This window comes from Schistosoma haematobium, chromosome ZW (assembly GCF_000699445.3).
Source record: "Schistosoma haematobium chromosome ZW, whole genome shotgun sequence".
NCBI lineage: Eukaryota > Metazoa > Platyhelminthes > Trematoda > Strigeidida > Schistosomatidae > Schistosoma > Schistosoma haematobium.
The window spans coordinates 78,213,561-78,238,319 of NC_067195.1; the positions used below are offsets into that span (position 1 = coordinate 78,213,561).

Below are 24,759 nucleotides of genomic sequence, written 5' to 3' on the forward strand. Positions count from 1 at the left end.
GATTCTATCAAACGAAAAAGAACATCATACTTAAGTGATGTATATTAGTACTGTGGTGTGTGTTACATATGTCGACATAAGTAGTATATAATATCAGCCAGGAATAGAATGTCTGGTAGTAGAAGATTGAGAAGATCAAGAAGGGAAGAATGGGAACAGAAAGCAATTGGTATGAAAAATGCAGGAACAATGAAGTTTGAGAAAATTAATGATCAATTTGCAAATGAAGTAGTGGAGTATGGTTTTTTTTATTTTATCAAGTAACTCTTTAATTTTATGCGAAATATAATCGGTTGTACTCATCTGTGTTCGCCTTCGCTACAGTACTTTTATTCATAATTAAATTATTTGTGATGAATATATTTTGTATTAATATTGAACAGGATGTAAGAATAAATAATTCAATACATCTGTATAGTCAGAGAGGGGTTTTGTGGATCGCATAGTAATATAATTAGTTGAATTCATGAGTCTATAGAAAATAGACCACCATGGAAGACCTGGAAGCAGTGGACGGCTGTCTCGTCCTAGTGTGGGACTCCTCAGCAGTGCGCATCCATGATTCCGCCCCGCGATATTCGAACCCAGAAGCTATCGGACTCGCACGCGAGCGCTTAACCTCTAGAACGCTGAGCTGGCCGGCATCCAACAGTGTTATTGTCTAACTTCAACCAATCCACGAAATTGCGCCACCGTATACCATTGTTTTCAGTGAGTTACTATCTCACAACAGACTCGGTTGAACTCCACTGGTCACTGCCTCTCACTAGAACTCCAGGAAATACTTCACAAATGAGCATATGATGATCATAATGAGAGAGAGATTTTTTGGATGTTATAGTAATTTAATAGTTGAATTCATGAGTCGGTAGATGTTTACTACTGAGGAGTCCCATACTTGGAGGACTCGGCCGTCCATTGCTTCCAGGTTTTCCATGGTTGTCTAGCTTCAGTTCACTCATGAATTCAACTATTAAAAATATGTATAAGCTAATATCTCATTAATATGGTTCTTTGTAGATACATTAGTATATGTTAATCCTGATTTTTTACAGCTCATCAATCTTGATTTCTAATTTAGTAAACTGGTTTATTTTGATTGCGCCATAATCTTTTATTTTAATTAATTTAGATAATTCAACATTAATCATTTCAGTATTCGTTATAAGAAATCAATAAATAGGCAGTAATTTATGAAGTTTATCATCTGTCCCCTTATTTACAATTTTATTAAAATTTCTATACTTTTTCTGTACAAGTTACCCTATGTCACTGACAATCAAAGAGGTAAAATAGACTATAATTAAGAATCCTAATTTCTAAACATTAATCCGTTTCAGTAGTTGAAATCGTGAGTCAATTTAAGCTAGACCATGATGGAAAATCTGGAGGCACTGGACAGTTGGCCGTTTCGTCCTAGTATGGGACTCCTCAGTAGTGCACATCCACGATCCCGCCCTCAGCGAGATTCGAACCGAGGACCTATATGTTTGTTAATATTTGATATATTGATTACAGACATTTATTTAAAATCATTGGATGATCACAGTGTAGTAATCCAAGTGGTATTTGTCTAATGTCTTGTGTTAACTAGATTCTATCAATCAATAGTAGTAATGATCCAAGTGAATTAACCGTAACCTAAAACCTATTTTAATGATTTGTATTTAGAAAACAGATGGAAGAAATTGTTGAATATAGGTTAATTAACACTCATTAGTAAGATGTATTAGAGATCATGGGTGAGTTAATAACTCATATGGGATCCGAGTCAGCTGATACATAACAATGACAAATGCTAACTAGTACGAAACCTAGACTTAGAGCTTCAAAATAATTGTCTTAAACTATTTTAAATCAGCTGCTGGAAGTACATAACACGTTAACGTATGTATGTACAGATGGATGGATCGATATATATGTTTTCTGTATGATTTACTCTGAGAAGTGTGTAATGATACTTGTCTGAATGAAATCATCTGTATTTATTACTAGATTTAGTTAAACTCGAATATGATTAATCTGATGAATATGATCATTTACAGAACCAAGACATGAGATTTCAGGAGGTGTGTAAAAAGATCACATACTGAGGTAGACAATCTTTACTTTTTCTCAAATGAATCAAACATTTCTATAAGGGTTGTAAAGATTACAAAAATGATGCAATTCTAAGATGAACGTCAATCTCTCTAATGTTGATAGAAACATCATCAAACGCATTTGATCTCATACACCGTATCAATGATTGTCAGTAAGGTGAATTGAATAAAAATCGTCTATGCACACAATTCTATCAAATTATTTATGGTTGTGGAAAATTGTGTTTAAAAAATGATAGTGACTAGTAGTTTGCTAAAAAATAATCAGACTTCCGAGTACTTTCATAGATGTATTAAACGACTGAAACTATAACAATAAGACGTACTTCTTTTGTAGGCATAGTTCTAGTTTAAGCTCCTGGATGTTAAGAGCTTCGGCTATTTTTAAGAGCTGGATACGAAGAAATCTGGGTAGATTTGAATGAATCATATAAACAATCCAGGAGCTTAAATCAGAACTATGCGTACAAAAGAAGCACGTCTTATCGTTATCGTTACCTTGGCCTTAATTAACTGAAACTATGTTGGAAATATTAATAATGTACCATAAGTTTTGTAACTAAAGTATCCATAATCAAATCCCGTGTAATAATTGGATAGAATGGTAGAATAGATAATAAATTCTTTTATTTATTTAATGAAGATAATAAATCATTTGGTAATTAGATTATTATTATAATCAGTAACCTATCTACTTCATGGTTGTATCGATATTGAACTCAAACATATTTGGAAGTAAAGATGGATGGTGGCTAGCAGTGGAATCCTGGACGCGCATTTCGTCCCATTCGGAACTCGTCAGCTGGATGCACCTGCATCCCAGAGTTGATGTCCACTCAGGGTGTCGAACGCCAATGCTAACCACGAACGATCTTTGCTTAAAGAGCTAGTGGCTAGGCTATATCGAGGCAATCGGTAGAGGATGTACATATGCCAACAAGAGACTGATCAATTGCAGTCCTAAATAACAATGGGAAAATACAAGTAAAATATATTTAAAAGTATCAACAACTTCACTCTAAGGTAGTGTAACATATGATTGTGTTCTCTAGTTTATAAGTAACATACAATACTTAAAACTATCATTTTTAATTATTTAAGTTAATACTGTTCATTCAGTTTGTAATTTATTATTATAATCTCACAGTGAATTTCTCATTGCCCAGAAAAAGTGTATAAATACTATGCATAAGTTATTTTAGTAAATATAGTATATTTCAGATCAAAATATTTTGATTTTTGTGGCCCATTGATGATCTGACGCTGATTTGATCGTATGATGATGTTAACAAAATATATACATGTTGTCAACCCTTGTATATAATTATCGACTGAATTCAGGTAAGAGAATAATAATTACTTACTTACGCCTGTTACTCCCGATGGAGCATAGGCCACCGACCAGCATTCTGCAACCCACTCTGTCCTGGGCCTTCTTTTCTAATTCCATCCAATTCTCGTTCATTTTTCTCATGTCTATTTCCATTTCCCGGCGTAATGTGTTCTTTGGTCTTCCTCTTTTCCTTTGGCCTTGAGGATTCCATGTGAGGGCTTGTCTTGTGACGCAGTTGGGTGCTTTCCTCAATGTATGTCCTATCCACTTCCAGAATAATAATGGAATAAGTCAAATACAAGAATGAATTTTAAATATTTATATTTCATACACTCATTGTCACAGACAGACAGAGAAAAGATGCTGAAATTGACACTGGAGAAGGCAAGTGTGTTGACTAGTTTTGATCAAGCATGACTCAATATATTATAGCCAGATAAGAATAATCTCAAGACATGTTTAATAGGGTAAGCGATACATACATAAATATTCATATAAAAACAGTCAAAGTTAATAAGAGAATAATCTACAGGATTAAAGTGTGATTCAGGTAGAATGGAAAAAAAGATCGATGAGACTATGATTTATGGAAGACCTTTGAGCGACACTAATTCGACTTTAAGAACTGTCACCTACTTACTAGTGTCACATGAGTGTTAAAAACCAATGTGGAGGATTATAATTATGATTTATAATTGATGGTTTGGGTTAGGAATTAGATATAGGGTTTTCATCACGAATTAATATCAGCTAAACTGTCAAACGCTATTTAGCCAAATGTATGAATGAATTTCGCGTCTGTTATCCTAAATCTGTTAGGTTTTCATCCATAAATTATAGTCTTGTCAAATATTCGGTTCGAAAACTAAAATAACCCATATGAGCTTGATATAGTACTAGACACGACATAACAACACATATAAACGAACAATATTGTTTTCAATTAGATCGTCATCAGGCCTTACTTTAATGTACATGAATATTTATACGAAAATGAAAACCAATCAAGGCAATATGGGTTAATAATCACAATAAAATAGAATAAGTCGCCACACATAATAGATAAAATTACAAGTTGATAGTAGGAAGACAAGTGTACTAATAGTAGGTAAGAATAATAAAATACGATAACAAAAGTCTTATTAATAGTTAAACGTTGAAAATAGAAGGTCAAACGTGGGTAAATAGACTTGGAATAGTCATCATTACGTAATAAGAAGTGTGTAAATGATTAGATGGTGAAGAATACAAACGGCAAGAGGCGGAAAATTACAAACAAATACTAGATGTGAAAATAAGGCAAATGATAACAAAAATAGAATAAAATAAATAAATAATAATAATTTAAAAAATCGTTAGTTAAGTTATAACTGGCCATGGAAGGGATAGGGGGGTTACGAATTTCTTCTGCACACATAAATTGGGGTTATATGTACGAATTCCTATGGCTTCAGCTATATGTAGGATGAGGGAACGAACTACATTGGGAAATGATGGAAGTATACGATAGATCACTCGAAATGATTTCGATTTATCTACAGCATGACCGCTATCAATGAGATGTGCCAAGATAGAATTGCGAATTGTTTTTACCTGGCCCTTTATATAAACCAAGATGGTAAATGTTCACAAATTCGTTGGTTAAGTTGCCTGGTAGTACGCCCGATATAGCTATCTCCACAGGAGCAGCTAAATTTCTAAATGCACATTGAGGAGTCAACTCAGGTAACTTATCCTTCGTTTGTGTAGACATCAGAGATCGATAAGAGAAAGTCAACGCAAGATTGGCTGCGTAGAATGTCCTTGTGATTACTTTCGTTAACTTATATTTCAGAGTATCACTAGCCACATCCCCGTTGAATTGTAGTTTCATGTATAAAAATTTCTTACGAACAATCGAAATCTCCGACTTCTTTATTTTATCATACATGTACTTCTTAATGAAAGCACTAGGGTAGCCGATCTCAGTCAGCGAGTTGTTGATGAATTCAAGCTCCTGACTTAGAGTGTCTACTGTACAGATCTTTTTTAGTTCTGCTAGTGAGACATCTAACCATATTTTTCTTGTAGCATAACAAATCAAAAAGTGATGTTAAATATAATTATTTTACTATTTTAAATACAACCAAACATTCAATCAAATTCCTTACTCATTTTTTTAAAATATTTTCTACTTTGTCATAGGAACCAATGTTGTCTTGAATCATCATCAGCTAAACTATCAAAATTCTATTTAGACAAATGTATGAATGAATTTCGCGTCTGTTATCCTAAATCTGTTAGGTTTTCATCCATAAATTATAGTCTTGTCAAATATTCGGTTCGAAAACTAAAATAACCCATATGAGCTTGACATAATACTCTAGACACGACATGACAAATCCAAAAGAAGTGATGTTAAATATAATTATTTTAATCTCATAATAGTGCACGCAGTGTCATGTCACCTAGGCTGGTGACTACATTGCATCATGGTCGATAGCATTCAATCTGCACTAGATAACGACTTCACATACATGACATCATTGATCACCACCCAGTAATGAATCAATTGTGATAATTATTTTACTATTTTAAATACAACCAGCCATTCAATCATGTTCCTCACTCATTTTCTTTGTGTTTTTTTTAAAATATTTTCTATTTTATCAATAGGAACCAATAAGATCATTACTTACACAATGTTGTCTTGAATCATCCACTGTATTATGTTGTCGTTCAACACCATTACAAAAAGCTGAAGTTATACGTTTAATTAAAGAAAGTCGTAAAACAATACCAATTACAGCTGCTATTGGTGATGGTGCAAATGATGTATCTATGATATTAGAAGCACATATTGGTTTTGGTATTTATGGTAAAGAAGGTCGACAAGCTGTACGTGCATCCGATTATGCATTTGGACGTTTTCATTATTTAAAAAATGTATTACTTGTACATGGACATTTATATTATCAACGTGTATCATTATTAGTATTATATTTTTTTTATAAAAATTTAATCTTTACATTACCACAAATGTTATATGGTTTCTATTGTGTTTATTCACAACAATCTATATATCCACAAATTTATTTAATTTTATTTAATTTAATTATGACATCATTACCAATATTTTTATATGGAATCTTTGAAATCTCTATACCGAAATCAATTTTATTAGAATTTCCTATTTTATATCAAAATATAGCTAGAAATTATATTTTATCTAAGAAACATTTTCTTATATGGATTAGTTTAGCTTGTTGGCATGCATTTATTATTTTTTTTGGTACATATTTTTTAAGTTTTCAAGGTCATGCGAATGATCATGGTTATTCTAAATTAAGTAATCTTATATGTTTTGGTAATTTTATTATTTTGGTCATATTTCTTGTTGTAAATATTAAAGTACTACTGATAAGTTACTACTTAAATTGGATTATATTATTAATATGGAATTTAGCAATTATTATAAATATTTCAATCTTTTTAATATGTAATGATGTATTATTTCCTACAGAACTTGGTAAACAATTATATGGTACATATACAATTATGTTTACTGGGTCTGGTTGTGGTTTAATATGGTTTAGTATATTTTGTATAACATTATTAGCATTAATACCTGATTTAATTATACGTACTATTGATGATCAAAATTGGCAATGGAAATTAAATCATTTAAGAGATGAATTAAAAAAGAAACAAGGAGAATCGAAAATGCATACAAGAACATCAATTCGAGTATCAATTATGTCAAAACAATATGATGAATTAGATGATATTGAAGAAAAAGATGAAGTGAGTTTATTATTATGGATTGTTAATATTATTTTTTTGGGAATTAGCATTCGGTCTGCACTAAATAAGGACTTGACACACATGACATTGATCATCACCTAGTGATCAATCAATTGTGATTACATCTCAGTCCTATAGGAGGTCGGTCGTGGCTCAGATAGCTCGGTGGTAATGTCTGTGACTGTGAAGCTGGGTGATACGGGATCGAATCCGACAGCGAGCACCAGTTCCCTCAAGATTACACGTACACCTTTCTGACAAGTGCTAAGTAGCATGAAACTCGGGTCCAGGGTTTCCTGGTGACTACCTCCAACCACCATCTAATCTCAATATATAGTGCACGCAGTGTCAAGTCACCTAGACTGGTGGCCACATTGCAACATGGTCGATAGCATTCGATCTGCACTAAATAAGGATTTGACACACATGACATTGATCACCACCCAGTGATTGAATTAGTTAATAATAATGTAATACAATATAACATGTTTATAACATCGAACTACTGTATTTCACATGAACGAATTTGATAACACATAACACAAATGAATATATTATGCAACAGACTGAATACACTAGATCACTATACTAGATGATAAAATAAACAGTTAGACTACTAGAATAGATCATGTGATACACAATTCTGATCCAACAGTTTACGATCATATAAAGCTGAATAATGGTTTATAAAGCAACACGTTACGTTTAAAAAGTAGTCTATATATATTTATTAGAGCTGGAAATGACTTTCTTTATTCAGTCATCTATCACTGCTTGGAATATAATCAATCACGCATAAATAAACACTTTTATTTTATTAGAGTAATGATCATTATTCAAGTTATAGTGTTGGGTTCTAACTTGTCACGGAATATATCATAGATTGAAGCTTGTTAGACAACAGTTGAAAGCCAGGGATCGTAAATGGACACTTTTATCCTGAAGGCTTGAGTTATACGGAGAAAATCGAACATCGTAGTTGGTAGATTTCCATTCATCTTGTAGATGACTTTGAACAGTGAATCTGTTTTGATTGAAACGACTTACAAGGTAGTTAATTATTAAGCTTCTTACCCATTCACTATTGTCTTTTTTCAACTGTTATGGATAATATTTCTGAACTCTCTTGGATAGAAAACTTATTGAAGGGCTGATATACCTAAATCCACAAAGACAAATGAATTATTAAGTATACACGTAGTGAAAAACGAACACAATTTATTCTTTAGGTTTTCGTAAAATATAACTCGAGTGAATAATTATAACCCAAAGGTTGATCTGCACTTTTGTCACCCTTAAAGTCAATACTCTTATAAATCATTCTCTTTTAAACATAACTTATTGATTATTTTGGAGATTTGATGTTCATATTCTCGTCAACAAATCTCGACGGACATCTAATTTTCCTCAAGTATTTTTTTCTTACAGGGGTAGATTTTTCGTCTATGATATCATGACTGCAAATTCATTGGCTTTACCTGACAAGACATAAATAAATTCCTCTTTCTATTAATAAGGAATCCATCTGTAGAAGCTTGTTATGTGGTTCGTTTCATGAAAATCATCAAGCTAACCCAACTCATTTCACTAAGGATTTTCGAGTCTATTTTTACATGATAAATAATCCCTCAATTTCCTCTTTATTTCTTTTCTTTTTGTTTTTGTTTACAGAATATCTATGATTATACAAACCAAATCGTTGATGAATTACAAAGCCATCAAATAGATGATAAGTCAATGTATTCATTACCAAATAATACATCAACTAATAAACCATCCATGACATATAATGATGATGATGATGATGATAAACCAACTAACATTTTAAGTGTTTATAATGTAGTTTCATCGGATACAAGCACATTGACAACAACTAATCCAAACCATATTAATACTACTATACCAACAATTTATTATAATAATAATAATAATAATAATACAAATAATACAATTCATAATTCTAAAAGATATTCTTTAACAAATCATGTTACTATGCCTAATCCTATACAAATTAATCCAAATGCATTAAGTGTACCTAGGTTATATGAAAATAATGTTGACACTTTAAATGATAATAATCTTTTGACAAGATTTTAATTTTCCTTTTTTTTCTTTCTTTTTCTTTTTTGTTATTTTCAAAGTTTTTCTTCTTATTCTTATGTCAATTGAAGTACATTAAAGTGTGATAAGAAATGCATTTTTATTTTACATGTTATAATAGTACTAACAACAAACTTGTTTTATTTTTTAATTATCCTCTCAGATTATTGTTACTACTAATGACAATTATTATTATTATTATCATCATTATTTCTTGTTCAGGGATCTAATACATACACATATTACAGACTAAATAATGAATAATTTGTAAATCTAATTCTATTGTACAAAGAAAACATACTACTAATACTACTACTACTAACATTAATACTGATATTACTACTACTACTACTACTAATCCTACTTCTACTACTACTACTACTACTACTTCTACTACTACTACTACTACTACTACTACTAATACTGATACTACTACCACTAATACTGATAGTGCTACTACTACTACTATTTTATTTTAGTAACCAATATGAATTGAATAAAAGAATTTATATGATTTAACATTGTTTAACTATTCACTCTAATTCTATTTCAAGATTATATCCTTAAAACTAGAATACAGAGAGTAAGCGAGTGCGCGCGCAAGACAAAAAGAGACATGTTGAATCGTCTTCTTTTTTTTTTTTAAAAAAAAAAGCTCAATTGTTTCCCATTTCAATATACAGATCTTATATAGTAATCATCGTGTATACAAAGAAAAGAAAACTAAAACAACAAAAACAAACAAATCGATCATTGTGATACTGAATTCAATGTTCAATTTTCAATGTCATTTATTTATATATTTAATTATTATTAATAATGATAATAATAATAACAGATATAGATATCTTTTTACTGTATTGTTTGTTTTATTTTCCATAACATTTTTTTCTTTATAAATTATTCTTTAATTCATGTATATTATAACGTGTATAAATGTTTTTATCGATGTATGTGTGAAAGTTTTTTAGTAAATATTATTTTGTAAATTGAAATTTCATTCATATCAGAAGGGGTCATTGTAGATATTCTAGTAATTTCAATAGTTGAGATTATGTGTTAACTGAAGCTATACCACCATGGAAAACCTGGGAGCACTAGACGGCCGTTTCGTCCTATTGTGGGGCTCCTTAGCAGTGCGTATCCACGATCCCGCCTCCTCGGCGAGATTCGAACCCAGGGCCTGTGAGATTCGCGAGCGAGAGCTTAACCATTAGACCACTGAGCCGGCTGGCATCCAATGGTGTTAATATCTAACTTCAACTAATCCACGAAATCGCGTGACACATCCACCATTGTCATCAGTGAGTTACTATCTCACAATAGACCTGATTGAACTCCGCTGGGCAGTGCTACGCATTACAACTCCAGGATATATCTCTTGAAGCCAGTCACTAATGAGCATATGTTGATTCATATCAGAAGGGTTTTGTAGATATTACATTAATTTCAATAGTTGAGATTATGTGTCAATTAAAGCTATACCACCATGGAAAACCTGGAAGCACTAGACGGCCGTTTCGTCCTATTAGGGACTCCTCAGCAGTGCGCACCCGAAAATTTACTTATCAAATAAGATCACGTAACAATCAAAGAATAAAGAAGGAATGGGGGAAGATGAATATAAATGTATAGTTTACGTAAATAAATTCATTGAAAAGCAAAATTTCTATTCTTTCCTTGTCACTTGATTACTGAGTAATCTCATTTAGTAACTAAATTATTAAGAGTTAAAACTCTTAATTTTCATAAAGTCTATTTATTGTCTGTGATCAACTTGATGATGAGCTTTTCTTTTTTTTAAGTATCGGAAATAATTTGTTTCTAAGTGTAACAGTTATTTTTCTCTTTTTTTCTCCGTGTAGCCATTATTTGTACTCGAAATTATTGAATTCGTTAGTAGTATAGGTGATTACCATCTTTAAAGAATATATATCCTTAGATTTTGGTTAATTCATATACTGAGATTTATTCGTTTGAACAGATTTCTCATTATACACAATAATATTGACTAACAATTAGTGAGAATAATTGAGGATACTGAGTATTTGAATTTTATATGATTTGGTTCGATCTACACTAACAAGGACTTGACACACATGATATCGGTCACCACCTAGTAATCAACCAACTCTGATTACATCTCAGTCCTACAGGAAGTCGGTCTCGGCCCAGATAGCCCAGTGTTAATGTCTATGACTGTGAAGCTGGGTGACACGGGATCGAATCCGTCAGGGAGCACTGTCACCCTCGAGATTACAAGTACGCCTTGCTGACATGTGCTAAGTAGCATGAAACTCGGGTCCAGGGTTTCCTGTTGACTACCTCCGACCATCATCTAATAGAGAAGTGATATTATGGCGTGCGCTACTGATGTCGATGATAAAAGTAGTATGTATCATAAATCGGAAGTGAAATACCTGGCGGCAGAAGGTTAAGATGATTGAAAAAAGGAGAAAGAGAACAGAGAATCATTGGTGTGGAAACGAAAAAAACAACAATGTCTGAGACGATTGGTTGATATTTTGCAAACGAATTATTTACTGTATGGTTCTCAGATTTTACTATGATGTTCTGTAATTTTGTGTTCATATATATTCGATCGTGTCCAATTGTGTTCTCGTTCGCTACAATATTTCTTGAAAAATTTGGAGTTGGCTTAACCCAATATTATAATTAGTTCACTTAGATTTATGATAATATTCCAATGACATTGATAAAATTAGACTTATACTTAGCATCAGATATACACATTATTGATTGCTATTAAGTAGTCAATTAGTATACAATGAACATTTATTATTTCATGTTCGAATTCTAAAAAAAAATACACTTTGATATAGGAAGTATGGTAATTGTCATTATGAAAGCAAAAAAGAAATTGAATACGTGGTTAGGATTAAACTATCATAATGATATAGGTAGAAATGGGCGTTGGCTAGCAGTGGAGTTCAGGACGAGCATTTCGTCTTGCATCCCCGAGTTGGCGTTCACCTTAGGACTAATCAATTACAGTCCTAATCATCAATGAGAAGATTCAAATAACCAATACAAATGAAGTATCACAATGATAGTTTTAAAAATAATGTATATACAAAAGTACAAAACTTGTCACTAAGCACAAAATCAAACACAGAAGCCAGTAAGCTGATAGCCTTAACCTACATGAATAACTTTTCGGGGATTAAAATCTGTTTTTTTAGTCTTTATAAATATTTTTTGCATCATAGGTCTACAAAATCTCTACAAATCATAAAACATAGCATCTGCAGAGAATAAACCAATTATCACTGTCATAACGCTCGGTTTAGCTTAGTTTAAAGTTATAACGGTTGGTTTTCCACGTTTACATGTATGGGACATTAATTTACCTTAGATGAATATCTACACTAGATTCCCTCCTAGTGTCTATTCTACAAGACTTCAACATAACTCAGATCAAAAACACGTGATCAGCCTGACCACAACGTATATATATATTTCCACACCAAAAACACGACACAATCCAACAACAATGAACAATTAATAATAAGGATAGGGGAATATATAACTCATCTGACACCTGTCGGACTATCTACATTTCTGACTAAGCAGACAACCAATCATTATCATTCTTGCCCACACATCAATCACATATAACATAAGATGTAGGGGTGAACAACTAACTCTATTCTCAAAATATTTTGACTATCATAACATAATACGCTGGCATTAAATAGTTTTAGTGAATTGTACATCAAAACTATATCACCTTGATTACATGATCTAATTAAAGAATTGAAAAAGATATTTAGAATTTCAATCATTTTATTATTTTTTTAAAAGAAACTTTAATCGATTAGTTCATATCAAGACTACTGTTACACATACTTTTATACAATCATCCTGTTGCATAACCTGGTATATACTCTCTATTAAATTTGTCAAATAATGGAATCGGTGGTAATATATTACGAAATTTTGGTTGTTTATGTATTGCTGAATTATTTTCATCTTCTGACGCACGAAAATGTTTTGTACCATATGGTATTGAACCGTACACAGATGTTGTCCATAATGAACGTTCATATGGTTTTGATGGTGGATGACCAGTGTAGAAACTAATTTAATGAACAATAAAAAAATGTAAATTAACATAAGAATATATAGAACTGTGTCAAGTCATTTTATCTCATGTCATTTCAGTAACAATGTAGAACTTCGTACGTACGTACATCAGTTCGAGTAGCCACACCACATTAGAACAGAGATGCAGTGGTCGATTTAAATCCCGTAGTGCTAGATGTAGTAAAATTATCTAACTAACAATTATCATTTCAATAAGGAAACCTTCCGCCTATATATATATATATATATATATATATATATATATATATATATATATATATATATATATATATATATATATATATATATATATATATATATATATAGGGTACTTGGAAGCCAATTGACGGAGTAACCAAGAATCATGTTCAACATGGTCTGTTGATAATTGATAACTATCAAATATTCATAGTTGTTCAATATTTTCTTAAGGAATCAGGTATAGATTCTAGTCAAGACGTTCAAATTGTAATATATATGATTTGATGGTTTATATAAATGCGCGACAGATAATGTTTACTCAGCTAGTGCTCAAAATGCTTAAGTGTGTTGACTTTTTATCTTGTGAATATTGTATAGCACGCTATGTTGTTCGTGTACTTATTGTTTCATGATGTAGACACGACTAACAATCACTAGCATTCCATTTACAGACTACTTGATTGGGTTTTGAACAATTATGTCAGTCAATAGTTGAAAATGTGTAACATGAATTAAAACCGATCAAAATGATGTAGAAGTATCCATTTTTATTTTTCCATTTCATCCAATCAGCGTTCACTTGAAGTTTTAGCCAAAAATATCAAGGAAATGAAACGTCACATGCACAGGTTCTGATTGGCTGGTTGCTACACTGCTACTATATTTAGTAGCATTCCAGAACCTTCAAGCAACCCAAGGACATTTAAAAATATTATAAAAATCCTATATTTTCTGAACCCTGGAGTAAAGTACTTCCCGCATACTTTGCATCTTCTCTCTCGTTCTTCAGATCGCTGTATAGTTCTAGCTTGAGGGTTACAGAATAGTTTAGTAAACGAATATAACATTCAATTTGCAAAACTTATCAACTATGTCTAGTTAGAAAAATAATCCTTGTAACTTACTTATTATCATGTAATCTATTACTCCATTCTTTAGATTTCCAAATTTGTTGAGATTTTTCTAATGAAAAATAATCTGTTGATACACGTAATGATAAATTTATTGGTTTATTTATCCATTTTTTCACTTCTTCTGGATTTCTAAATGGACCTTTGATTTTTGGCAATTCTTTATTCATTGAATTTATTTGATATAATGTTTGTTCTGTTGATAATTTCTTTTTTTGTTTATTGTTAGTTTTAATTAATTCTTGACGAACTACTGATAATAGAAGCTTCTCTTTGTCATTTATTCTATTACCAAGATGAAAATGTAATTGATTTTTTTTTGGTTTTCGTTTTAATAAAAAAATATTGAGAAATAATTATGTTCAGAAGGGGTTTGTGGGGATTTTAGAAATTTCACTGGTTGAAATCATGAGTCAATTGAGGCTAGAACACCATGGAAAACCTGGAAGCACTGGATGGCCGTTCCATCCTAGTATGGGACTCCTCAGCAGTGCGCATCCATGATCCTGCACCCTGCGAGATTCGATCATCTGCTCACTAGTGACTGACTTCAAGAGATACTCCTGGAGTTCTGGTGAGAAGCCATTACCAGTGGAGTTCAACCAGGTCTGTTGTGAGATATCAACTCACTGAAGACAATGGTGTACGGTGGCGCAACTTCGTGGATTGGTTGATGTTAGACATTAACACCGTTGGATGCTGGCTCAGTGGTCTAGTTGGTTAAGGGCTTGGCGCAAGACTGGATTCGAGTCTCGCGGGGTGCGGGATCGTGGCTGCACACTCCTGAGGAGTCTCGCGCTAGGATGAAACGGCCAGCTGTCCAGTGCTTCCAGGTTTTCCATGGTGGTCTAGCTTCAATTGACTCACGATTTCAACCAGTGAAATAATTATCCAATAGATACAGAAAATATGTTGTATGAAGAAGAAAATCTTGCTATTATATTCTTTAAAGTAAATAATTTGGTCATCATTGAATAAAAATCAAAATGTGTCAATATGGTTATGCTTATGACTATTGCTTTGTAATTTGTAGAAATAAAGTCGATCACAAGTAATATTTTTCTCAAATTATGGTGTAGGTTACTTATATCCAAATAAGTAGTATGTAACGATAGTGAGGAATAGAATGTCTTGCAGTAGATTGACAAGGAAAGAACGTGAACCGAAAGCAATTAGTATAAATATGCAGGAACAATGAAATCTGAGATGATGGACTGATATTTGCTAAGGAAACAGTCAAGTTTGAGACAATGGATTGGTCACAATTGATTGATCAGTGGGTGGTGATCAATGTCATGTGTGTCAAATTCTTATCAGTGCAGATCGAATACTATCGACGAGGTCACAATGTGGCCACCAGTCTAGGTGACTTGACACTGCGTGCACTATGTTGAGATTAGACTTGACACACACAGTACACAATAATATTGACTAGGAATTAGTGAGAATAATTGAGAATATAGAGTATTTGAATTTTATGTGATTTGGTTGATAGCATTCGATCTGCACTAAGAAGGACTTGACACACATGACATTGATTGGTCACCACCCAGTGATCAATCAAATCTGATTACATCTCAGTCCTACAGGAGTTCAGTCGCGGCCCAGATAGCTCAGTGGTAATGTCTGTGACTTTGAAACTGGGTGATACGGGATCGAATCCGTCAGGGAGTATCATTTCCCTCAAGATTGCACGTACACCTTGCTGATGAGTGCTAAGTAGCACGAAACCCAGGTCCAGGGTTTCCTGTTGACTACCTCCAACCACCATCTAGTCACAATGGATTGGTATTTTGCAAATTAAGTAATTACTGTATGGTTCTCAGATTTTAGTAAGATGTTCTGTAAATTTGTGTTCAAATACTTATGTTTAAACACTTATGTTCTCGTTCGCTACAAAATTACTTTATGTTATCATATATTTATAGGTTATAAGTGATTTTCACAAAAGATCAACATCAGCTAAAGCCTCGATGAATTACATAGAATATTGGAGCGTTTTATGCAGTGAATATATTTACTAACAAAATAAGTATACATATATATGAAATACTTTTCCCTTATTTACCAAAATATACAACAACTATATGTCAAAATTACTTATTGTTGGTAGAATACAGAAAACGTTCGAAATTTTGATGATTCGTTCAAATTATTAATGTAATTGAACTAACAAAATGACGTAAATAGATATCAAAGCTTTTGAAGATTTAATGTAAGTTAAAGAATACATCTTTTTATTAGTACTGACACAAACTTTTAGAATGTCAACTAAACTTCATACCACTACATCACTAACTTCTATCACTAATCATTCATACTTCGATTATACTAACTATCAGTTACTTGGTTTCAGGATTGTTATTCTAAGAAAAGTTGTTATTCCATCTTCAGTAATCATAATAGAAGGAATGCAGTCCTAATTGTATCTTCATGACGTTAAGAATAATTAGTGAATATTTATAGTTTAAATCACAAACTGATGTGAATTAGATTACTATTCAAAAACAGAAAGCACTGAACGGCCATTTTGTCCAAGTATGATGACTGAGAAATGAAAATTCATGATCCCACCTCAGCGGATCGAAATCAAGACCTTTCATCTTGCGCTCGAACTCTTAATCTATTGGCGACTGAGCCGGGTGTTTAATCAATTCAAGAAATTACTGAACCCTTATCCATTGCCTGGGATAAATAACTGTCTCACATTCAATATAGTTGAACTTTACCGGTCACGGCTTCTCAGTAGAACTTCAGGAGTTGCATTTTGAAATGAGTCATTAACGAGCATATGATTATCATCAGTATAGGGTTTTGTGGAAATTGCTGTATCTTCATAGTTTAAACACGAACTTATTTTCATTCATTGAATATAACCATGCTACTTATAAGGCAGAAGTAATATCATAGCATATCATGATTTACTTACGTTTTATCCATTGGATTTTGATATATTCCTGGTTGACAACATGTTGAAACCAGAAAATGATGTGATTTCGCCCAATTAATTATTCTATCTCGTTCTTTTTCTTGCTTTTCTTTACGTTCCACATATTCCATTTCTTTTTCATATTCAGACAATTGATTTCTAGTTTATTGTTTGAAATATTTGGTGAGCATTATCGAGAATTAATTACTTTAAAATCACTAATATCATGACCTGACTCTAATTAGACAACCATTTAAATCAGGGAGTACTAGATAGTGGTTTTGCCATACTATTAGACCCTTCTGAAATTCACACCACCAGCGATTAGTCCATGATAATTGGGGTATCATGATGACTGTGCTACATTTAAATCATTAAGTTAGTAATCAATATTTTATTATTTCAGTGGTTGTCAGATGGAGTTCAGTTCATGATATGAAATATTTGCATACATTTAGTTTTTTTTTGATGAAGTTTTGTTCTTTCAGCTGGATGGTTTGATCGTGGAGCTTTCATCGTCCTTCTGAACGACATCATCAGCACAGACTTCAGATATCATGCATACATTTAATTCTCAAGTAAAATATTCGGTAATGATCAAAATTCTTACTTGACAAATTCTCCTACATCAACTAGTGCAGATAGATAAACTTTACGTGAATAAAAGTTGAATATATATTTACGGGTTAAATAACCTTTCCACGCACTTTGAATCTATCATAGAATAAAAATAAACAGATAAATTATTGATCTTAACAGAATTAACTGGATTACTTTTGCTGCAGCCTTACTAAATTTATTTCGTCGATATTCTATAACAGTTTTAGATAATATAAGCCGATATTGTTTACGGCCTATATAGCCTCTCCAAGTTTTTTGAATGATGATTGTACATTTTTCGAGAAGTCTATAAATAAAAGGAAGTTTAAAAAAAGATATTCTTTTAAACATTTGATAATAAGTGAAAGTATTCTGATAAACTAATCCTAGACCACCATGGAAAACATAGAATCACTGAACCACCGTTTCGTCCTGTTGTGGGACTCCTCTATTGATATTTGCTAAGTTAAAATGGTTCTATCATAGTTAGCATAGATAGACAATATCTGCTTGGTGAGTTGTTCTCTATTCGGCTAGAGGGTGAACAAGCGCAGAAAGCTGCACTCCGGACCAATTATTATTTATTGTTACAATTGGGTGTTACCTCGCATTTAACGTATCATTGATTACTGAAAGATCATTGGTACCGGATAGAAAGTCTAGGCGAACTAATCAATACTCAGACTGGATCAAGGCATTTGCTCTCCTGTCTTACTATCGGATCTCACAGGCCCCAAATAGATACTCAAGGAAATCTGTTTATTCTCATTGACACATCAATAATGTGAACAGTAGAGATAATATGATACACTGAAAACCTCACTCGTCATCCTGTGTCACAGGTTGCTTGCTATTTCATCTTAGTTTGTTTGACAGTTCATGATTTCACAATGTAGCCTCTGAAAATCTCTAAAAGTGTTTTTACAGATCTTGTTTCGTTTGAAGGGGGTTCTTGTTACGATTTGAAACCAAGTAAAGACATACAAAAATTGAGTAGCACTAAAAATCCCTTTCCCTAGCTCGGTACTTCTTAAAAGTACATACCTTGTATTATTCATGACTTTAAGTCATCTATTTTGACCGTGAGGTATGAACTCATTGATCCGTATTTACTAGTTTAGTTTTAAACCAGATTTACAAAGTCAGTCGGCTCGCTTGATCCATCTCTACACCATAAAGTATCTTTGCATAAGAAATGCAGCCTGACTGTTAGAGTTGTTCATGAAAGTAAGAGAAAAACCTGGCTTATGTTGAAATTAGAACTATTTAATGTCACAAATAGACAACATTTGTTGTCAATAATTTATATGAAGGCTAAACCCAACATTCAATGGGTGATATTATCGTGATAGCTGTCTTCTTATTTCAGATTAAAACTCAGGTGTCGCAAGTTGAACTATCTGCTTCTCGCTCGAATTCCAAGATTGTCTTAACATGAGGCTTGTATTACCTCTGATGACTATCAATTGCATCTGTTATTAGATGAAAGTGCATTGTGTGCGCTAGCTGGGTCGTCATATCACCCTTTTCTTTCGTTCTTCTTTCCCAACTCTCGTCACTCACTGTAATTTGCTTGCTTCCCCAGTACACAAAGTACCTTCTGTCTAGACGCGAACCGCTACACAAGGATATTTCTATTAAAATTTCAAAATGGCAAAGGATTCTCTTAATTTCAGTCATAAATCGTTCAATACTAAGTGTTATATCCGAGCGAAGATTAAATCACGAGTAACTACTGAGACATATTAATTGACTAATATTATCTATACATTCTTATGGTATAACTATTCAATAATTAGATTATGTATATTTATATTCCTCTTATTATAAGCTTTATTTTGACCTATAATTTATTATTGTACGATTTACTGTTCTTAAGCTATGTTAAGTTTATTGACTACTGCCTCCTACATTCACAACCACTTTTTGGCTTTATTGTGTACAAATTTTATTTCCTGTTTTATGGTGCGTTGCGGCCTGTTTGGTTGATATATAAACCCTATATGTCTGAAATAAATTATTCGATTCGATTCGCATGGTGGAAGCTGGTGTTGGTGTTCTGGACTCAAGTGGACGGGCTAGGCGGATATAGGACCCATGAGGACGCTAGACTGCCGATACCGGTCGGACGTCATTGGTTAGACACAGTGCGAAGATTGTAAAATTCGTATTTTGATTGGTGGATAAACCATGTGATAAAAAGCCGGACTTAAAGTCATAACACTAAGTATCCAAATCAATGGAAAAAACGATTACAAATTCGAAGAGCTCTACAAGAATTGTTGAGACAGACTCAGAGTCTACAGAACTAGATGAAAGTAAAAATGTCGGTTATTAATGTAAGTGAGGAAAGAACAGCTCCTTGTGGCACACCTGCTTGAGACAGTAGGAATTTCGAACGCTCTCCTTCCAACACAGCGTAGTATTCTCTTTCATGGAGGTAGGAGCATAGCCAGTTGGTCAGCCAGCTGTCTGTGTTGACGCTGACTAACTTATTTGGTAGACGGCGTCTTGAAATGAAGTCAGAAGCAGAAGTATAGTCCAGAAAAGCACATCAAACACACATAAACATAATTGTATTGATTCAAGTTTTTGGACGGCAACTTAAAGTTGGATAGTCGATAAAGTCGTTAGGAAACTTAAAACATGTAAAGATATATCGGCACTAGTTCACGTTTAAAAATGTAGCTGCAACGCTGCCATAACTTTTCTTATTTCTTGGTCGATCCTGACGACGGATGTTTAAATTTTGTCCTGAAATTTTTTCATATCCACCCCTTGACTAGTTATGCGATTAATAGACATAATGATGTGCTTTAATAGAATAGAAAATAACTTTTCGAGATATCTAGATGGAAGGAACAAGTAGCCCAGTTATTCAAGCAGGCCGCCGTTGTACTAATAATAAGAGTCTGTTTCAGATACTTGAAGATAATTAGTTTCGAGTGATCTGCACCAATCACTTTAAATGAATGCACTTACTAAATCATAGTCTTTTTCCAACTCTAACTGTCTTATTTTGAATTTATAATAGTTGACAAATTATTTGAAAGTATTTGAATTGTCCCTTCGTTTATATTCAAAACTGAATTTTGGTCAATCCTAATTGTGATAGGATGAAATGTGACTTCTGGATTCTGCTGTAAACCATAATCTATCAATTCTGAAAACTTGTGACAAAATAGCCATATGAAGATAACCTACTGAGGGCACACTTACGCTAAGATTAATCATAACCCAGTCCTGAACATTAATAACGGCATAATTCAAACCGATTCCAATAACATCAGAAGTATCATAGCAGTTGAAAACGTTTGTATCGATCCTGATTGGTCATCATAGTGTAGGCGTTTCGATTGAAAGTTACTGGGTTTGAGTTTTATCGTAACCATCAACACTGGGATGTGATTGCATCTAGCTGACGAGACGCAAACAGAACAAAAGCCTTGTCTTTGATTCCCCTGCAAGACAAAACTCATCTATTCTAAAAGTTGACAAGTGTTTTTATTTTCCTGAAACCTTAACATCGATTTTAAATAAAAGCAATACAATAAAATGTAGACTGACTAATGATGTTATGACATCACTTATATAAAACATAGTAACATATATTTAACCAACTTTAAGTAGCACCGTATTCGAATACCACGAAACCATGCTTGGATTTTGACTGCTGCATTATACTCAGTAAGGCGATATGTATCACAGTTTCTGAAATATAAGGTATATTAATTTTCCGAAAAGTATACCAACTCACCTATACACTTCTTTTAATTTTAACTCATAGTTATGTACAAATTTCTCTAACAAACTTTGATTCATGATTTATGAAGTTATTTTCAATACATATCTACTTTTATTGATATTATCTTTTACAAAAATGTCACCTACAAAAGTATGGTTTTAAACACTCTCTTTATCATTTTTCTCTTTTAATGACAAAAAGAACTGGTCAGTTCTAACGTTTTGTTACTAAAATCAAAGTTTTGTTTCAATGAGACGAAATAAGTGTGAGGTTATGAATAATTAACAAGCAAATTTGATCAATGATTTGATTTCGAATCATTTGATGACAATACTACGTAGAATTTAGAACAAAAAAGGGAAACAGACAGTTTGACTAATACTTATCCAATTTTCAACCACTGGTCTTGAATAAAATACATACACAATTCGACGTACTAATTATTGAAGAGGGTAAAATTAAGTTGTAAATTAACGATCTAGTACGTCTGTTTTTTATAGACTTATATCTGTCATATTAACTAGCAAGATACATATGTTTACTTTGCATTTGATAAAAGTCCATACGACTTACAGTGATCGTGAATTGATTTGTTTTGTTGAAAAGAATACTTTCCTAGACTATGAGTGTTCAAAAAGTTATATGAAAGATGTCTCACCACTAATGCCTCAGATAATATAGCGAGAATGCTTTGAGCTTGTAATTATACTTGTGGGAATTTGTGTAACGAGATGTGCAATCTTTAAGACTTGAAAGATCCAATATAAACTGAGCTATTGTTATAGATTGCGAACTATATCATTTAAGATTTCTAGCCAGTGGTTTTTGACATAACGAGTTCCTACTTCGAGGAGTTCGTAGTAGCAATAAGCGAATCTAAAAACTGATGTAATGTTAGGTTCTGGTGACTCAATTTTCCTCAGTTCAATGGATCTTGATGTACGACTATTTCGTATGCATAATATAGTATCGAGTTAATTTACTAGTTAGAGTTACATAAGATCATTAGTTGTATTAACTTACTTACCTTGCACTTGCCAATCAATGATTTCATCGCACTCGAACTATGTTTCAAATATACGTGCGACTTTATCTTTAAAATTTAGGTGGATAACTTTTCATGTGTTTAACTGTAAACACATTTTGATTTATCAGGAAGTTTGCTAGCAACATGTTTAAGCATCGCTCTGTTTAAATTTGTAATCGTATGTCCTAACATACTTGGAGCAGCAAGTGGTATGACAGTAACGCCAAGCCAACCCGTAATAGCTGTACCTAAAACTTAACTATCCCGATTGTACTCAATGAAGTCGAAACCTTCAAGTAGTTCTGCACTAACTTGATCGTCATAACTATGGCAAACGCATTAGGAGGTGGTTTGTGGAATTCGCTATGTTCGGCTACACCACTAACGGTTACGTTCTCTAATTTATATTTGTTTTACGAATCTGGCTTACTAAATCATTCACCCTATGGTTTAGTGATGACATTATATTTTTGGTAGGGCATAAATAACAGCAAAAGTAAGATAGAGTTACAGGGAAACTTGGATGCTCTAGTTGAGTGGAAAAATCCATCGTCGTTAGTAGTAAATGATATGTAGTATCGTACTCCTAAATTTTCATTACAGTAATCTACATCACAATACAACAAACGAAACACCTTTATCCAAGATTATTGATTGTAAGAATTTAGGAGTCGTAACAGACGGTTTCTCAAGAAATATAGCTAAGTGCAAAGTGAGTAGTGTTAAAGACTTATAGGTCTGTTAGAAGCTGTGCATAACTCATCATAAGTTGAATGAATGAACGTATGTCAAGAACATTTTACCTGATACATATCAGATTACAAGTCATAAGAGTTCGTCTAATTTTTTTCCGGCTGTCAAGAGGAGTATCACCAGGCTCCATCCTTCCAATACCCAGGATGCACCTTAGATTCACAAACAATCCTACATCCAGATAGTATTAAGATGTGGAAGGAGATAGAAAGTCTCTCTGATTTCCCAACATTTCAAAGCTTGAATAAAATATGCTATTAGACTGTCGGAGATTTCTTTCTTCTGAGCACTAGTAAACGCAATAGACTGACAAAAGGTTATAGAAACAACCAACATATTGAACTAGGATTGTTGAAAACCTTTTTCGAATTACTACACTTTTAGTTTAAATGGTTCAAATGGCCCATCAATAAACTTTGGCCCTCATAACGTAACCGCTCGAATAAGCTATCAGAATATTTCATTACAAAATAGCCACAGTTAGAGTTCAGACATTTCGCAACGTCCTTATTAAAAGATGGAATACGCTGCCGGCCGAGTTAGTCCAAGCAACTTCCCAGGAGTCCTTTAAGATGCAACTTGATCTATTCTTAAGGACTAAGGATAGTATCACACTATGATTTACTAATTTATTTTCCTCTTTTATTGTTAATATACCTAGGTTCCTGCCTGGAGGATTTGGTGATCCCCTGCTACTAGATACGGAAGCCTGTTAAGCGAAAGCTTCTTCTATTCCGTCCACAACCATTTGAACCACTTGAACCAGATGGATGCCATAGCAACCAACTTGAATTTCCGCCTCACGTTTAACGTAACCTTCCATCACGACAAACATTTCGCGAAATTTCCCTGCTGACACATACTAATGACAACGATAGCCTGTGAACATAGCCGCCTTTTATCCATTACCGATATTCTGACAAGAATTCGCCATCTATTCGTTACTGGCTCGAAAGTAAACATACTTCCCGCCGATGCAAATAACAGTCTACAAGATTGGGTCTTCAAGTTACAGGCTGAAAATGGAAAACCGATCACCAATTAAAGTAAAGCGGCTAGTGCAGACCCATACGCCGGGCTTTCGTTGTTACGAAAGTATCAGTGCCAATCAAAGTTATGGACCCGCTACAATACCATAGGGTCAACCCTTCTTACGACTTGGTACATA

At 33.1% G+C, this 24,759-nt stretch overlaps 2 protein-coding genes across 2 annotated transcripts in view; one reads left to right on the plus strand and one right to left on the minus strand.

Moving 5' to 3' along the window:
* Nucleotides 1–9,315, plus strand: part of ATP11B (putative phospholipid-transporting ATPase IF) — a gene marked incomplete at both ends in the record, with an annotated part of 112,910 nt that extends 103,595 nt beyond the window's left edge. The window contains 2 exons of the mRNA XM_012939109.3: nt 6,091–7,218; nt 8,890–9,315. Coding sequence (XP_012794563.3) covers nt 6,091–7,218; nt 8,890–9,315 — 1,554 coding nt within the window. The remainder of the gene's footprint in view (nt 1–6,090; nt 7,219–8,889) is intronic.
* A 3,136-nt stretch (nt 9,316–12,451) lies between these two features.
* Nucleotides 12,452–24,402, minus strand: SPATA17 (spermatogenesis-associated protein 17). The gene is made up of 9 exons (XM_051212375.1): nt 22,839–24,402; nt 21,958–22,793; nt 21,824–21,916; nt 21,688–21,777; nt 18,241–18,373; nt 18,077–18,180; nt 17,467–17,625; nt 14,532–14,822; nt 12,452–13,418 (listed from the first exon to the last, which is right to left on the minus strand). Exons 3-9 carry the CDS (start codon nt 21,886–21,888, stop codon nt 13,199–13,201), a joined length of 1,062 nt encoding a protein of 353 aa, XP_051072555.1. The 5' UTR covers nt 21,889–21,916; nt 21,958–22,793; nt 22,839–24,402; the 3' UTR covers nt 12,452–13,198.
* Between the last annotated feature and the right edge of the window lie 357 nt (nt 24,403–24,759).

Bases quoted from the DNA above. Each gene is read 5' to 3' on its own strand.
- SPATA17 (XM_051212375.1), bottom strand. From the start codon at position 21,888: ATGAATCAAAGTTTGTTAGAGAAATTTGTACATAACTATGAGTTAAAA. The intron at 21,778-21,823 runs GTGAGTTGGTAT...CTTATATTTCAG, and splicing joins AAATTAAAAGAAGTGTATAG to AAACTGTGATACATATCGCC. The intron at 18,374-21,687 runs GTTGGTTAAATA...TTTTATTTATAG, and splicing joins CGAATACGGTGCTACTTAAA to ACTTCTCGAAAAATGTACAA.